Source organism: Osmia lignaria, chromosome 9 (assembly GCF_051020975.1).
Source record: "Osmia lignaria lignaria isolate PbOS001 chromosome 9, iyOsmLign1, whole genome shotgun sequence".
Taxonomy (NCBI): Eukaryota; Metazoa; Arthropoda; class Insecta; order Hymenoptera; family Megachilidae; genus Osmia; species Osmia lignaria.
In genome coordinates, this window is record NC_135040.1 from 8,438,865 (window position 1) to 8,456,878 (window position 18,014).

An 18,014-nucleotide genomic window follows, 5' to 3' on the forward strand; every position below is an offset into this window, starting at 1 on the left:
ATACCGCAATTTTAAAGTTCTATAATATATATTCGAACTGCATGCTGTCGCTTGCGAGAACTTTGTCACCGATCATCTCGCCGCCACCTAACGGTCCCCGGTCAGAACTAAAGGCGTCCGGGGAGACGAAACCCTCTCCCCTTCCACTAAACGCCTACAATAGATTTATATTAGGGAAAGAAAGAAGACGTCTATATAAATCTACTGTAGCTGATACTTTATTCAGTATGAATCATACATTTTATGTAATTAATGACTCTTGTGATCTTATATGATTTGTTGCAGCGATGTGCAGGCAGTTGGAACAAATGAAGAAGGAGCGTATAAAAAACGGTTCTACGACGACGACGACGATGTCATCCTCCTCCCCGAGTCCTCCGCCGACAAACCAACAGGGTGCTCGTGGTACCAGTTGCACCAGCGTGCCCTGTAACCGGGATTCCGAGAAGATCCGCGGCAACGAGACGAATTGTAGCTACGAGTGCGTTGCTCTTCATGTCAGTCCCGATTTAGGGGAAAGGGTGATGCTGTCCGGTGGTCGCGCGTTGCTCGACGAGGTGTTCCCGGAAACGACCCAGGCGGTGATCGACGCCAGGTCGGGTGTTGCTTGGCATCAACAGGACACTCGTCACGTGATCAGGTTCCCGTTAAACGGCTACTGCAAACTGAATTCCGTTCAGGCCATCACCAGGCTTCTGAACGCCGGTTTCCGTGTAGTGGCCAGCAATGGAGGCGGTGTAGAGGGTCAACAATTCTCGGAGTACCTATTCGTTCGACAGGCCGTCAACACCTGACGGAACAACGCGCACCAGCGCAAAACGAGCTCGAGGACGATCCGTTGTCTTCAACGGGAACACGATCCCGAGTGAGTTGTCCAGGAGAACCCTTCAAGACTGCCTCGCGAACGATCGTGGATCCAGGATGTTCCGAGTAATGGAGCTAGCCATGGTGTTGTAGTACCAGCTTCCTTGGAAGATCTCGAGAGATGCAGTAGAATTTTATTTATTCAAACGTCCAGAGGGATAAGATGGTTTGAATAACTGGGATGTTGAGACGGTGGAAAGAGTTGATGTACTTGTTATTAGTAGAGACTTCCGGGTGGTTATACTTGGAGAATTATTCTGATGTTTCGTTGATATTACCGTTAGATTCATCAGGGGTGATATTGATATTGTACTAGTAATTCGTAATCGAACTCCACTGATACTTTCTTCAAATTATATTTTAACAAATCCAACTTTCTTTGCTCGAGTCTTATGCAGTCCGAGTTCTCGTAATTCGACTACGTATAAGGTTACAGAGTTACGATCAGCAAAATTACCGTTAAAATCGTTGCAGTATATTTTTATGAAAATCAGCCCGAGGAACATAATTTTCTGGATAATGTGTCGTGGAACGGTTATTAAGCTCGTGACCCACTTATACATATAAGAACTCTTTATTAAATAAGGTGTACCTATATGTATTTAAATGCCATACTAATTACTGTAAATACCGCGAATAAACGTGTATCTATATCTATATATATATGATATATATAAATATAAATATTCTATGTATTTAAACGCATTCAACAACGAAACAACTCGCGTTGATCTCATCGACTAAAATGCTGTGTTTCTAACGAACTAACAAAATACACTTAGAAAAGGAACTGTACGTATACTCGCCGAGGTCTTTCGGCTTCGGCTTCACGTCGACTATCCCGGTTATTACGCGTTTAAAAAAACAGAGGGAAAATAGTTTCTAATTAATAAGACACTTGCTACGTTAAGTATCCCGTTCAATAAAACGTTTATTACTTGAAACCGTGGAAACGATGGTTACGCCAATTTTGAACCCATACCAAGTCCCCTTCCGCCAAGCAAATTAGCATTAAATTTCCAAATTAACCAGCAAAACGAAATTGAATAAAGCCAGGGTCGCTCGAACAACGTTTCAAGATTATTACAAATTGATTCTTCCGGTATGAAAGGGAAAAACAATCCCGCGGGAATGACGGGATTCGATTGAATTTCAAAAGGAAAAAATAAAATCTACCGGTGCAACGAGATGCATTCAAATCATTTAATCGAACAATGCAGCAGCCGTAACGTGCCGATATAAAAATTTGATAGCCTTTGAACGAATTACACGGAATCTGCATTTAACTTTTCCTGCCGACTGCAAAACTGCAACTCGTGCATCTCGTGCGATGACCTTTCGCTCTGCTGGCTTTCGTAATCGCATATTTCAATCTCACATACGTTCCACAGAGTGTATGCATTCTTTCTAGAACAGAGATGTAAAAAAATAGGGACAAAAGTCATCTGGGCTCTTTCTATGGTAATACGTTGAAAAGGAGTGTATAGTTCTTTTAAATATATAAAACTCTTTCGTTTAATCATTGCTCGCGAAATACTTGAATCCATCACTGTTGTTGACCGATTCGTGTACATCAACGGGTGAATCTCCCTTTTCGCAGAATTTAAAAGATTCGCAGGGTTAATTAGCAAGGTAGAGAAAAGGGAGAACACATAATAACCAATCTGATGATTTTATAAGGTCCGAAACAATAGAACCTTTTCGTAACAGGTCGAAGAGAAAAAGAGGAGATAATATGTGAGAAGAAACAAGGGGTAGAGGGTGGAGGAGTAAAAGAGAAGGAAAGAGCTCGGAACCGCGTTGATCACGTAACCGCGGGAATAAGGGATAAAGCGCACAAACGTCATTGCCTCAGGCCCCGTTTCCATGGTTACCGTGAACTCAATATCCGCGATGCCCGGGGGTAGCAAAAGCCGCGGGCTGTCATCCCTCGAACCTGCCGAGCGGGAAAGCCCGACGCTCCGCTTCGACCGTCTCTCCATTTCCCTGCTCCTCTCTGTTTCTATACCCTTCTATTCTATCCCTCTCTTTATCTTTTCATCCATTCTACCGTATTGTTACTGTCATTTTTCTTTACAACCCTCATGTTCTCTCTACAACCCCCTTTTTGTTTCTCTCCACAATTCTCTTCTTCTTGATATTTTTTTTTTTCTATTTATATGTAAATCTATTTTTCTTTGCCATTTTCTGTATAATTATTCTCTTCACCTCGATGTTTATTTTCTCATCCCCTTCCTGGTCTTCGAAATTCCGTATTCTTCTTCGCTTTTCATCGATTCCATCTTTGCAACAACCCTTTCTTCTTCGCTTTTCAATACCTCGTCGTCTTTCTGTTCTTCGTCTATGAACCCTCTTCCATCTTTCTCTTACGAGCTATTGCACATTTTACCTTCCAACCCCCCAGGGTTCTCGGTCTCTGTCGAGCTACGGCTTGATTATATTCCATTTCTGGATCGCCCGAGGGCCACCTCAGTCCCAGGTCCTTCAATACACGACACCAGGCGAAGTAGCCTTTGGCGTCAACAGGGAAGACAGGCTTGAAATTCGAGGATACGCTACCATTGTCCGTACGAAGGCTTGATGAACGATATTTTCCACTAGACAATCCTCGGAAAACTCGCAGACGTTTGCAATTTTGCAAAAACGAATTTTCTTTTCTTTTTATTATACATATTTTATTCAAAAAGTGTTGCACTCAATTAATATCATCTGTTCTATTTTTTAACGAGTCTTTGTGTGAAATTAAAAAATTTCAAGAACTTAAATCAAACCTACACGTAACCAGGACGTCTTTGGAAGGGGGACTGAACATGATTCATAAAGCAAGTACCGTTTATGCGATTGCGATAAGAGACCAATCGTAAAGCGAGTATACTGATACTCGAGTAAATAGTTCAAGAGCATCTTTAAATAGATCATGTTAGGGACCGTCTAGAAGAACAGTTTATGATACGCAATCGGAACAAGGCACCATTTCACGTATTTGCATTATATAATCTACATTTTATATTTTTTTCTTCTAAGTTTTATTTCTTTATAATATATATAATAATTCGTTCCACGTAAAAATACAAGGCAAAAAAAGAAATAATCTTTATTCAAATATATTTAGTATTTTTTATCATTTAATTTTGCGAATACATTAACAGCCCGAAACTTTATAAATTTCATCCCTCTCGCGAGAAACTATAAAGAAGACGAAAATAGAACTCGATTCCTACCAAAAGAAAATAGACGCATGATGGTACAAAAATCGCAACTTTCTTTCTTTTCCTTTTAATTCTAAAACAAAAACTAAGAGTAAAGAATTCGGGCTATCTCTTTGGTGAAACTTATTCTCGTGTTTTTTTTCTTTTTCTTTTTTTTTATTATCCTCTGGCTTACGACTTATCCAATTACAATTTGTAAAAATATCATAGATGCTGTACCAAAACTGCTATGTACCTTTAGTTTCTTTACATTCCTCTATTTTTATATTATTTATATTAATAATTTCCACTTAGTGGCAGTAAGGAGAACGTTATCATCTAACTTCGGAAACTTGCGGTCTTATTAGTAAATTTTTTTTCTTTTTCTCATCGAATCCCGTATAAAAAAGAAACGACGCGATCATTGCAAAGAGGAACACGCAGCTAAGAAAAAACCTTATCCTTTTCATTCTCTCGTTTTTTCCTTTACATTGTGAAGTGCGCGGCCAAAAATGGTATGGTACATGTAAACGTTATTTATGTGCCATTCCCGATAAAAAGTATAGTTAGCGACTGAAAAACGAATTATTTACATGTATGTACTCGGAACAACTTTGCTTCAACGATCCGCTTCTTCTTTCTTTTTCTTTTTTTTTTTTTTTTAATTTTCAGTGCTCTTTCCTAATGAAGAACTTACAATAAATTGCATTATACAATTAGAAGGCAAATTCGCTTCCCGGTGCACGCAATAACAAATTATATTTAACTGAGATCAGTATTGCAATGTACCCTTGCACCTGTTATACAATTTTTTTTTTTAAATCATCTTTTTTTGTTTGCTCTTCCACCACTTTGTACTGATTCGTCTCGCAAATTGAATCGGCGCTACAGATATTCAAAAAGATAACAGTATATAGAGTTCAACTTAATATCTTTTTACATAGTTCGTCAGTCTTGTGCGCGTATTTTTATTATTATTTCAAAGATTGATATTTTGAACCGTTGAAGCAACTACGTTTCACGTAATTTGTAACTGAAACGTTACAGATATTCGCATTCTATCACACACATTCTATCTCTCTCACTCGCTCCTTTTGTTCTCTTATTATTTACACTAACGAAGACTCACAGGTGTACGTGCCTCTGTAACTTATATATTTTTTTAATTTTATTTTAATTCCGCGAACGTCGATGGTCAGGAAATTGCGTATCGTGCTCCCTAAAAAATATGGAAGCACGAAAATCATTGAAGAGTTATGGTTAATCCAGATTACCAGGATACTTGGTAAACTTTCTTCTTATAGTGGGTAATCTGAAGTAACCATCGTCTTGAGGATCATTTAAAAGAAAAAAAAAGAAAAAAAGAAATTAAATAAATCGTATGCCTCGTTATTATATGTTATCATTTTCTTCTTTAAACTACGGCAGTATAATAGAAAAACTTCTATCATTGCCTCAACAAACTTATATCAAATTTATATATTATAGCTTATAAAAAACGTATGGCTTCCCATATCGATATCTCGTGTAAAATGTTTAATACGTTCCAACATGAAAATTCAGTTTCTATATTTATATATTGATGTTCATGAATGAACACAAATCATTCGAGATTCTGTATGATTAAATGCTATTACAGAATAAAGAGACTACTGTGAACAATCTAAAATGATGATGCACTAGAAATGAACGCTAAACGTAATAAATGATACATGCGTATATTCGTACGTATATACAGGTATATGTATGAATGTTCTCTATCGTTATGATAGGCATGTACAATGATGTTAATTTTGCAGGAAAAATCTACATCGGGCACGCGTAATGTACGACGCTCATGCGATGAGCAAGTTAGGAAAGATCAATATCTTTTTTTTTTTCACTTTTCTTTTTCCCTTTTCCTTTTGTTTCATCACTTCTGTACGATAATAGGCACCCACGTACATCTGCAGCAAATTCTTTTACATTATAAATCAGGTACACGCTTTGAATTATTATTTTTTTTTTTTTTCTTTTTATCTTCTTCTTCAATTGATCATGCGAAGCACACCTTTTATCTGAATATTAGCAAAAACTGCACCAATTCCAATGAGGAAGTATAAATAATTAAATTAACGTTAATCGAAAAAATATCCGTATTTCTTACTTTTGTAAATATTTCTTTAATAAAAAACGTAACAGCTAATTCTTTTATAAACACTGAAAATGTAGATTACAACATAATATACTGATAACAATTCCATCTTATGGTGGAGAGTAGCTATATTTTGTTGTATCAACATTGAAATTATCACTATTTAGTATTTTTTTTTTTTTTAGGTGTAAGATATTGTACAAATTATTCCATACTTTTTGGACAGTGTGCTCACAGTATTATTTTTTTTTTCCTTTTTTTTCCTGTTTCTTTCATTACATTATAATTTGCAAAAATACGATTTACTATATATTAACAAAACCTGCACTCTTTACACTAGCGCTACAGTGTCCAAAAGTATAGGTCAAGTGTTACAATGCAGCAGGCATATACATAAATGACAATGTACAATTATTCATTCCACATACGTACACGCACCATATAACAACACTTATATATGGCCTCACAACACCCTTACCACATAGACTACCCAGACTGATGTTGACAATGTGCTCATACACATTGCTCTCCTCAATGATGCGATTTCGTGTTGAAAAATAAAGAACAATCTATTATATTACATTTAAAAAATCTTCAGTCATTTACAGTAGGGAAGCTTATCGACATGGTAGAAATAATCTTATTTTGAATGTATGTGGAATCTCGACGTGATTCGCAATGAATTTCATCGTATGCAACTTATGAAACACTGTACAACGCAACGTACACTAACGTTACATGATCGATCAAGGTCCATTGAGGCCAGCTCACACAAGACCGTATAGGTTGGGCGCCAAATATCGGGCGGGTCACTCAAGTTCCTGCCCTTCACAGAACATCACTTCAAGTATGATTTATACAGCATTGTGCTCCTACACGTTTCTTTCTCTTGTTCAAGAAGGAACAACAAGTCTCTAAAGTTCACCCTTTTCAAACGTGGTCTCATTGGCATTTGTCTATTTATCCCCGTCGCTGAAGCGTTCAAACCGACATTACTTCCTGGACTACTGGCCGAACCCCCTACATCGAGTTTAGGCTTCTTACGTGGACCAATCGCTTGTAACGCTGTCAAGTTAGCTTCTCTTTGCCTTAGTTCCTCCATTTCCGCACGTTGCATCTATGAAATTTTAATCATATAATTACACCTGGTTACGTAGCAACACTTATTTCATGTAAATTTACGATGATACCTCTTTTGCTTTCGCCTTAAGTTTAGCTTGCTCCGGATCTTCTGTTTTCGCGCGACTTTTTGCAGCGCGCAGAAGTAACTCTCTTTCTTGTTCTTCGTGTCTTCTACGTTCGACTTTATCCAAGTCTTCTAAGAACTTTAACTGTGCTCTGACATCTTGCGTTACTTCGTACCGTGGATCCACCTATAAGCGATACGTATCATTCGCTTTACAATTGTTTAGGTTCCATACTAATTGGGTTTATTATAGTTTTTATACTGCACCTTTATCAAGTCTATCCTGTGCTCGGCAATTACCGCTAATTTTTCTACTAAATTCTTTAACCTTTCTTGTGCGGCGTGCGATATCAACGCTGCAACTTCTTGATTAGGTTCTTCTAATCCATAATTAGAAACTAAGAAACCATAAAGTGGTTTAAGTATTATACTACATATACATCGTGCATTTAAATTATGAGACTGATATAAGTAAATACCAATTTGTTTAATTCTTTGCTGCAAAGGCGTCATGTGTAAAAACACTTCGTCTTTACAGGATCTTATTTGTGTCCCAACAAATTCTGTAGAACCAAGAATCCTTTGCGATTCCTCGGCAAGGTTGACCCCACCCATAGCCGCGACATCATTGATATCGTCATCTCCCCTATTTTAGAGAAATATCCATGCGTGTGTATGCGAATTAAAAACTTTATACACGCAAAAAATAATTACATACGTATATCCCGCGGACGAAAATGTCTTCTTTTCTTTTTCTTTAATAACTGGCTTTGGAACAAAAGAAGGCACTACGGCTTTATTAACAGTAGTGGTTGTATTGATTGTTTTTCCCTGTGTTGTAGTTGTCACTGTCTTAACAACAGTTGTTGCAATAGGTGGTTTTTGAACCGTAGGAACAGTAGGTCGAATACCAGTTACCGCTACCGTTGACTTTACAGTATACGCTGAAGGACTCCGAACTACTGTTGTAACCGGTCGCATCTAGAATAAACCCAATATGTCTATGTGCGATAAAAATGAAAATGAAAAAACAATTTCAAATTACTTTATTAAAATACTAAGTAGGGAATAAAATATACAATGATTACTAAGTGCCAAGGATTATAATTCACTATTATTATGGAGACTATATTACAGAATTCAAAATTATAATGTTAAAAGCAATAAAATAAAAATTGCACTATCTTACCAGCCTCTGTTGAACTGGCTGAGGAGGTCGAGGGACTGTGGTTGTAGCTGCAGGTAGTGGAGTCATTACCCTTACTTGTGTAGTGGCAGTAGCTGCAGTTACAGGAATTGTTGCTGCCGCCACAGCAACAGTTGGTCTAAGCTGATTCTGCTACATTATATTATACAATACATTATGATATACATAGCAACAGGTACAGATACGAATAGTACGAAGCATAGTACGAATTCTACTATTTACTACTGAACAAATAACACTTACCTGTGTTACTACGGGAGTAGCTGATGTTACAGGGAAAACAACATTGACTGGAGGTGGTTTTATACCCTCTATAACCAATTCTTTCGTAACAAGTGATTGCCGTAAAAGTGGCAAACTCTTTTTGAGAAATCCAATCAAACATGGTTGAGGTGAAGCATTCAACAATCTTTCAAGTCTATCACAGAACTCTTCAGGTTCAACTTTAGTATCAATTAATTCTTGTATCAAAGTTCGAACATTTCGCTCCACGGCTTTAGGTTCTCGACTAGATAACTCTAACAAGTTTGCTAAAAATTTACGGCACTTTTCTTTGGTATTATCGGTAGTTTGACGCTAAAAATGAAAAAGAAACAAAACTTATGTGAATATAAAATCATGAATTACTAAAATTTATATAAAACTGCACTTAGTAAAAATATCATAACACGTAGCATTTTAAATTTGATTTAATTAGGTATATATAGTACATACAGGTGCAGGTGTCTGAACTGTTTGAACAGTTGTAACAGGTGGGGTAGGTGTAGTTGTGGCAGCAGCAGTCACAGTAGCTGGAGTTGTAGTTGCTGTTGTAATAGTTGCAGCCACTGTCTGTATTTGATAAATAAATCAATGTTATAAGATTTTTTTGTTTGCCAAGCTGTTTAAAAACCGTTCAGTTACTAAATCAATTTATTCCAAAAGTTAAAAAATATTTATAAATTTATAATTTCAAAAATCTTTGCTTTAATTATAGAACTGCAATATCATTCAAAAGCAATTTGCAGCATTATAAAAAAAAATATAAATACATTTATATTATAATGAACAATTTTATTTATGCCATGCTTTCATCTTCAAAGCGAACATATCTATGTAGGTTTTATATTATCAACACTTCATTACTTAATAATTTTGTAACCTTTTCCTTCGTACAACCACATTACTTTTATTGCATAACTCATCTGAATTAATATTTATTTATAACAAAAATTTTAGACAGAAAAAGATTACATTGCTTTATGTTCTGAAGCTCAGTATCACTAAAAGAACACAAAAAAATATACTAATAATAACAAATTTACTTCCCACATGCAATTTCATATCAAATGTCTAAAGAAATGTTTGCAGCATTCTGCTAATGAATTGTAATCTACACGTTTTTTCTATATGCATGCTGAACTTCAGATTTGTCAAACATAAAATCTACATTTCTATTATTCTTTTTCAACAAATTTTATTACTTCAAAATAAACAAACATACTCATATTCTTGTCATTCAGCAATTATAATTATAATATAAATTAAAGACGCACTTGTACCTTGTACAGACTCGTAATTTTACTTAATTTGTTATTATTTAACTATTTTTTATTGTGAAATATATGTACATTTGCCTTTGATTTATGTATTTAGTATGAGATAATGAGTATTCTACATGTATTAAGAAGACAGAATTTTATACGAGATTATTAATTATTAATTTGTATATTAAAGTAATCATATATAATCTCTATATAAAAATTGGATAGCAACATATTAGTGCATGATGTATTATTAGAATCATTGTAGATTGGCATAATCACTTTCTAGCTATGTTACGTAAATATTCTTCTGATTAAATCATTTATTTCTTTAATAAAAATGAACATTAGTACAAGTTACATGAATATAAACTTAATTGCTTTTTATTATATCTGAAAATAAATTATACTACAATACCCTTAACCAGTATAACATGCAGTGTGTGTAAGTGTGTGTGTGTGTGTGTGTATATGTGATGAAGGCATTGAACTTAGTAAAATAATTGCACATTTTCAAAACTTCTACAATAAAGAGGCATCCCAAGAAATAAGCCAATAAGAAAATAAAACTCTTTATATACTACACAAGAACTTTCAGCCATTTATAACAACAGAATTTCATTTATAAGTACTTAATCTATCAGTACACTAAAACTTCCTTTTAGATATATCAAGATGATATTTATTAAATTATTTTTTTTTATAAAATAAGAAAGATATTGAAATACAATAATAATTTATTGTAAAGAAAATTTCACAGAATTGAAACAACAAATTAATACAGAATAAAGAATATAACATAATACATAGCCTTACCAATAACACCATTCCAACTAATGGCACAAACTAAAAGTCTACTACAGCACTACATCGAGTCTTGTAAGAGGTATAAGAGTGCGTCACCTGAACAGATTTTCTTAAGGTGGCGAGTGGTGGGCCAGTGAACTGTGTATTCAGCCTACTTACAGCTGGCACTGAGGCTAAGCGGTAGGTAGTGCCTGGAGATGGTGCAGCGACCACTGCATTTCCCGCTATACTATTTGGTGTAACTGCAGTACCAGCAGGAGTACCTGCAGTTGGAGGCGGCCCTACCCTTAATAATTGATATTGCCCACTTTCTGTTTTTAGTAATATGTGACCTTGAGTTCCAGGTTGAAGACCATGTAATGTTTGTAATGTTATCTAAAAAAGTATAAATGAGCATTTTAATATCATAGAAAAGAATATGAAGATAAACAAATTATACAAGTTTAAATATATATACACATTTGTTTACAAAGTATCTTACCCCTGGAGCTCCAGGTCTTGTTCCAAGCATGTGTTGACCAATTACTACTCTTGGTGCAACCTGCTTTCCTGCTTGCTGTCCTGCCACCGGAGTGCCAGGACGCATTGTATTCACATTAAGAATTTGCACATTGCTGGGTACTATTGTAGATGTAACCCCAGCTTTACCCTGTAATGCTGTGCTGACAGCATTGCCAGCCACAGAAACAGGAACAGACATTGGAACAGAAACCATACCACTGGGTGCTACACTAGTCTTTATCACCAAAGCTGTACCTGTGGGCTTATTTACACTAGCCACTGTTTGACTACCGGTTTCACTAACAGAACCAACATTGGAAACATTTGATGTTGTCTGTAACACAGCTTGCGATGTTATTCCCAATGTACCATTGGCTAGTTGTCCAACAGTTTGTGCAGGAAAAGAAAGTTTATTATTGGCATTTGCTACCCCTGTTGTTGCTATTACTTGACCAACAGTTGGATAAATAATTTTGACAGGCTCATGTGGTTTAGTAAGGCTTGGTATATTTGTTGTTTGATTGCTGGTCACCTGGTTTGTAGTTACTTGATTGATATAAGCAGCAGGGGGGACTGCTGACTGTGTATGCTGTTGCTGCTGTTGTGTAGTAACCTGTGGCGCCACTGTGTTTGAGGTAACCACGTTTACAGGGTGAAGAGTACTCGCAGTAATAGACTTTGTTACTTCTTGAGTCATCAGACTATTCACTGTAGTAGCACCGCCACCGTTTGAAACCCCATGTTTCTGCGACTGTACCGCGGTGATAGTGCCCCCGTTGGAAATACCACTGTTCACCTGATGATTCTGCTGGCTGACTGACGCAGAACTTACTTGATGACCAGACACAGCTGGCGTCGATGTTACCAGTTGCGTTTCAAGGGAGCCAACTATCGCGTTCACTGCGGATTCATCGACGTCCGTGCTCAGAGCTTCCTCCAGAAACTTAGCTGACGCCATTTTCTTCCAAGCTCCAACTGTAAACTGATCTGCGCATGCGCCTGTCGCAAATTGTTCCCATGGTGCATTGCCCCCCCTCCTAGCGCAACTGAAAATTATACGCGCTCTTTCCTCTGTTTACTATCAGCCGATACACAAAGTTATTAATATTTCTCACCATTGTAAAAAATGGTATTAATCCCTTGTTACTTGAACGATGCTTTATCATACTCTTTGCTTTCTGTAGATTAGAAAAACGAATATCGCCATGTTACATGTAACGTCGGTCATTTATGTTATGGCTGTCAATACTTGGCATGCAAACACGTCACCCGCCAAAATGGCTATCTTAGAAGCTATGGATTCGTACACGATTTGTTTCTTTGACAACAATATCATATTGACATATAGGTCAGAAAATTATAAAAAATCTATAAAAATTTTCGATCCCTGAGAGCTCTGTAACATTTCTTCCTTTATAGAATACTATTAGTAACAGTTGCTTTAAACAATATGTGTTCCGTAACTCATCTTTTTCTTTTCAATTGCATTCATTTTCTTTCGTATTCCGCAATACATCCAAATTAGGCCATCGCTAGGTTGTAAACGAGACTAGATAATTTACTATCCGAAGATTGTGCCCTCTGCTGGCAATAAGAGGTTTTAAAAATGCAATGAATCTTTATTAAAACCATCTATACTCTATGGTATACTTAATGGAATAGAATTTAAATTTTTCCATAAAATGATATGACGATTTAACATTTGAAATTAAACATTTTATATTATGCATTTTTTATATTTACTTTCTATATTTTCATAATATATACACACTATCCATTTTAGTAGATATTAAATGACTTACAAAATTGTTTTATCTTACATAATATAAAATATAAAGTTATAAATGTTACATTAAAATATACACATCACATTTATAATTGAGAATACGATATTACATGTCTACATAATAATTTTGTTCACTTATCTACAAAAGAGATCTTCATATCGCGCTGGCTTATTAGTATTCTCAAGTTCCTTATTTCTCTTTTATACATTACTACGCATATTCTATATCGCAGTCACTTATTCATTTCAAATTACCATTTAATAATTGAAATATATTCGGCATTTTATTAAGCGAAATTATTTAAATTCTTAAATGAATATATAAATGCTAGGCAAAATTACATTGTTCTAGATTCTAGGCGAATAGAACTTTGTTCTAGAGATGTGAATTTTATATATTTCAAAATATGAAAGAAATTTTGTTCACGGGGTTGATGACCAATGAGGCCAAGTTTGGATGATACTGTACAAAGCATCACCCGGACTTAAGGTCCGAGAGACTTGTCTGTGCCCTAATAATTTATAATCCGGCGAAATTTTGCCATGTTCAACCCCTAATTCGATGACTCTTTGAGCGGCGTATAATTGATTTTTGGGTGGTATGACGGAATTAAATGTACCGATAAAGGAGATACCTATGCTTATATTATTGAATCCAAACGCATGCGATCCCATGTAATCCCAACTTCGACCAACGTACACGTATCCATCGCCTCCGACAAGAAAATTATACCCTATATCCGACCACCTTCTCGATTCAATGTGAAATGTTTGCGCGAAACGAACGTGAAATGTACATTCTGATTGCGTGGTACAGAACTCAGTTGCTGTATGACTAATGATCACATACGGTACCGGAAGTTTCATCTTCGTCAATTGTACCGAAGGTGGTTGAGCACCCCATTCGCTTCGTTCGACGAAACGAACATTCTTCACTTTAACACCTGCAACTTGAACGTTACAATTAATTGATGCGTTTATATCTCTGCATTCCCTCGTGTAAAAAGTCACAAATATATTGTTGTCGAATTAACACCTGATGAGTTAGAAATTTGTGTAAATATAGAATTACCTCCGAGCGAGGAATCTGGTATTTCCGGGAAAATAGGAGCTGGTGGTGCAGTAGAGTTACTTGTATAGTGTACACTCACGGCGATCACAGTGGTTACAAGGATTAAGGAAAGCGTACACATAAGTGCGGCGCATCTCCAGGTCCACAACCATTTTGTTACTGAAATAGTAAAGAAACATCAGTTAAAAATTGAAAACATATTAATTCATTTCTATATTTCTATAATACAATTCTATTAAATAAAATGATTTATTATAATGTTCTACTTAAACAAAAAATATTAACCCTTTTGTAATAATGTTTGTTTTACGCTGTCACTGTCTTCTGCGTTATAGTAGGGTATTGTTTTATTACCTTTACAGCCCAAAACGTTTCTGTAATCTATGCCAGAATAAAAAATACTTATTAAAAAAAAGTTATTCAAGGTATCATTTATATATTATATCGAACTAAGAAAGTTTTGTACATCACGGTATTATATAAAAATAATTATCGTAAAGTACGTACCGTTTATTCTGGCATAACAATAGCGACAAGTAAAATAGTCAGATATATAAACCATTTTGTTATATTTACTCTACATAAATAATGAACTTAAAAAATAAGGATGAATAAATCCTTCTCGTGATTGACTAAACTTGAGACTAAATACATTTCTCAATCTCTCGAGCACAGATTTCGTAATGGGATGTATCTACTTCCGGTCATATTTTATCGGATTTAATTAACAAATGCGCAGAGATAAAACTCAATGAATGAAGATAACAGAATCTCGAAGATGACAGATTCGATAAAAACAAATTAATTTATCAAATCCGAGAATTTCTTGAATGGTCAATTTAGATAAAGTATTGAATCACATTTGAAAATTAAAATTACAATGATCACCTTTGTCAATATTACGGCTTTGGGATAGTACCGAGCTATTGACAGTCGAATCTTCCTTATTGTTAGCAGCCGATGAAGCAGAGCCATTGGCATCGTGAGTTTGTTCATTGTCGTCCTTAACGTTACCGTTTTCCTGTACGGAGACCGGGTTGGTATAAACAAATTGTTTTATCGTCACCGGTCCCTTATAAAACGTCTTGTTACCGAGATGCACATTACTCGAGTTCTTTACTCGCACGTCACCAAAATTTGATGCTTCGGCATTGGGCAACACCACGTTTCCATCGGCAGTGGACACTTGCTGGTGTTGCTGGTATACTGTAGGCACCGGTAAATCGGGTATCCATTCCCTTTCGTCGGAGTCCGTCTCGTCTTCATCGTCCTCTTCTTCTACGTCACTGCACTGCGTAGAGGAACCGGCGAGGCTACCATTTCCGGCGACAACAACCGCAGTATCTTTGAGGGGGTGGGCAATTTCCTCGCGACAATCGTCGCTGTCCCGATTCTCGGTCGGGATGTTAATAACTTGATCCTGATCCTTCTGATACCGGTCTTCGTCCGGTGCTGTTTCCTGATGGTGTTGCACCAATGTCACCATGCCCATGCACTGCAGGAACAAAAATATTTGTTTCCTTTGTTTGCATCGTAAAGCGATTATCTACGGGATCCGTTCAACGCATAAAGAGATAAAAGCAGGAAGTTTTTAATGCGGTGCAAATTTCGTCAGATAGTATTTTTTATTCTCAAAATATTCTAAGTAATTAATACGAGAATTTTTTATCAGAAAATTCCTTATAATTTAGGCGAATTCGAGAGGGAAGTATTTATTTCGTATTTTTCGCGAAAACCAAATATAACTTGTGTTTCTTTATCGCGCTAATCTTGTTTCTACAATATTTTGGAGAACTTGTTATCGTTAGACAAACGAAGGAATGCATTTAGAAAGTCAAAGACCGAAGATCAATTCTGATAATAGGTCATGCCGTTAAAACGTTAATTCCAGTGTAATGACCCGAAATTCTTGAACCTTCATTTCCTGCTCGCCTTTGAATTGTTTCTGTTTATCGGGGACGATCAATAGCGAATCGAATCAATGGTATCGATCAAAAATTAATTCTTTCCCACTACCTTTGGTAGCCTCGGCTTATCAAGATAATAACAGATTACGATTTTCAATTGCTTAAACTGCCTATCGTACCATTCGGAGCTAAGAATATTAATCACGCTATTATAGGATCAAAGTTCATCGTACATTACAAAATTTACGCAATTGTGAATATTAAGTATACAAATGTATAAAACTCTAAGGTTTCGTAGTGATAAAAATATATTAATAGATAGACCAAGAAAGACGTCTAAAACAGATGATGATGATAATAAGAACACAAAATCTACATATCATAATCAATGGTAAAACTGATTTCTAATTAAATAATTTGTCCACAATTCTTTCTAAAAATATATATGATAAAATGAATCATATGGAATTACCTCGTATAAATCATCCTTTCTGTTGTACGCGGTCACTTTGTTAGCGCTTGATTATCATCAGCCTACAACATGGCGTCTCGCTGGACAACTATCTTTCTTCGTCTCTGCTTGAAAACACGATTTCGTTACAAAGCAGGAATTATTTGAAAATTCAAAATTGCTAAGTTTTTCACACATACCACCGGATGTTTGCACGCGGTACACGAATTGCTGATTTATAAAATGTCGTTCATGAGACACAGATTAACGGTACCGTCATGATTCTACGACACTGTCGCAGACACTACTGCCGGTGACGCCGCGCGTCTGCCGAAGGTCGCAGTTAAAACTGGAACTTCCAAGCTGAACAAGTCTCGTACTGATTAACGTAATCCGTAAAAAAAACATTTCACTAGGGAAAGAACGAAAGTTCCAAACACGTGTCCCACTAGGAGAGTCATGGGAAATGTAGCATCCTATGGATTTCTTCCACCGTACCCGTTGTCGTTTCACAAATGTACGTCACTGGTTCGTGACGTGCGAGGAGTTTCACGAAGGACGTGGCTGTCTCTGACACACGGTAGAAGGAGGAAATCTTCGGGGACTGAATACGTCATTTGAGGTAATATAAAAAAAAAGAAGAAATTCGATGCTGAAAAGTTTACGCCTCGTTATGAGCCGACAACGATTTCTCCGATGAACGAACGTCGTTCGATAAGAAGCGCGGTCACAATCGAATTAAACCGTCGATGCAGTAAAATTCTATGGTGCATATCAATATTATCTCTTCACGATTCGTCGCTGTGACGAACTGTCGGTGCTTGGTCGAACAGGCTGGGAAATCGAGTGCAACACCACTCTGAGCTTTTCCTTCGTTGTATGCAAATGGACATTATTGCAACTCGTGTTGTACATTAGCTTAATCTACGCTTCAACGCTGATTAATATGGTTTAAGCGATTTTACTTGTTCGTGGAAATTATTTTGTTACACTTTATGCAACGAGATAGCGATAAGCAGTGACAGTAGTTTGTATGGATGGTCTAACTGGATTTTAGACAGAATAGATTTTCATGTTATTTCATTAATTTATGAGTAAAAAAATACGTTAATTGGTTAAATCTTATTTACCATACTTCTGTATTTTAATATCCAATGTTTTCAGCTTCTAGATTCCGTAATATCTGCTAATTCTACGAATACACACTCGAGCTGATAAGAACATTTACGTTGTATTGAAATGTATCAATTCGTATAGAGTTTGCACGTATTAATTATTGAATATGGCCTGTGTTTTACACGTTATGAAAATTTTGGCCAAAAAATTATTAAATATATAAATTTGAAGGAATTGAATTCAAAACATTGGAAGATTTTCTTTCAATCATT

The 18,014-nt window shown here is 36.1% G+C and overlaps 3 protein-coding genes across 7 annotated transcripts in view; 1 reads left to right on the forward strand and 2 right to left on the reverse strand.

Annotated features, from left to right (window-relative positions):
• twz (BTB/POZ domain-containing protein twz) overlaps window positions 1–6,777 on the forward strand; it is a 29,357-nt gene extending 22,580 nt beyond the window's left edge. For both annotated transcript variants that reach the window (XM_034334888.2, XM_034334895.2), the window contains exon 5: window positions 286–6,777. In XM_034334888.2, coding sequence (XP_034190779.2) covers window positions 286–794 — 509 coding nt within the window. In that variant the 3' untranslated portion in view covers window positions 795–6,777. The remainder of the gene's footprint in view (window positions 1–285) is intronic.
• Window positions 6,349–13,054, reverse strand: LOC117609015 (transcription initiation factor TFIID subunit 4). Of its 3 annotated transcripts, XM_034334846.2 has the most exons (11): window positions 12,526–13,054; window positions 11,391–12,456; window positions 11,006–11,284; window positions 9,294–9,410; window positions 8,823–9,155; window positions 8,562–8,711; window positions 8,091–8,353; window positions 7,852–8,018; window positions 7,640–7,770; window positions 7,377–7,559; window positions 6,349–7,303 (listed from the first exon to the last, which is right to left on the reverse strand). In XM_034334846.2, exons 2-11 carry the CDS (start codon window positions 12,366–12,368, stop codon window positions 7,025–7,027), a joined length of 2,880 nt encoding a protein of 959 aa, XP_034190737.1. In that variant the 5' UTR covers window positions 12,369–12,456; window positions 12,526–13,054; the 3' UTR covers window positions 6,349–7,024. The 3 variants fall into 3 exon arrangements, with proteins under 3 accessions (XP_034190737.1, XP_034190752.1, XP_034190743.1); XM_034334861.2 differs by having other exon boundaries at window positions 11,069–11,284; window positions 11,391–13,054; XM_034334852.2 differs by having other exon boundaries at window positions 8,562–8,708; window positions 11,391–13,054.
• A 139-nt stretch (window positions 13,055–13,193) lies between these two features.
• LOC117609031 (peptidoglycan-recognition protein LC) lies at window positions 13,194–17,718 on the reverse strand. 2 transcript variants are annotated; one of them, XM_034334871.2, is made up of 5 exons: window positions 16,827–17,718; window positions 16,648–16,751; window positions 15,157–15,763; window positions 14,269–14,427; window positions 13,194–14,146 (listed from the first exon to the last, which is right to left on the reverse strand). In XM_034334871.2, exons 3-5 carry the CDS (start codon window positions 15,758–15,760, stop codon window positions 13,620–13,622), a joined length of 1,290 nt encoding a protein of 429 aa, XP_034190762.1. In that variant the 5' UTR covers window positions 15,761–15,763; window positions 16,648–16,751; window positions 16,827–17,718; the 3' UTR covers window positions 13,194–13,619. The 2 variants fall into 2 exon arrangements, with proteins under 2 accessions (XP_034190762.1, XP_034190768.1); XM_034334877.2 differs by having other exon boundaries at window positions 13,194–14,140; window positions 16,648–17,714.
• Window positions 17,719–18,014: the final 296 nt, after the last annotated feature.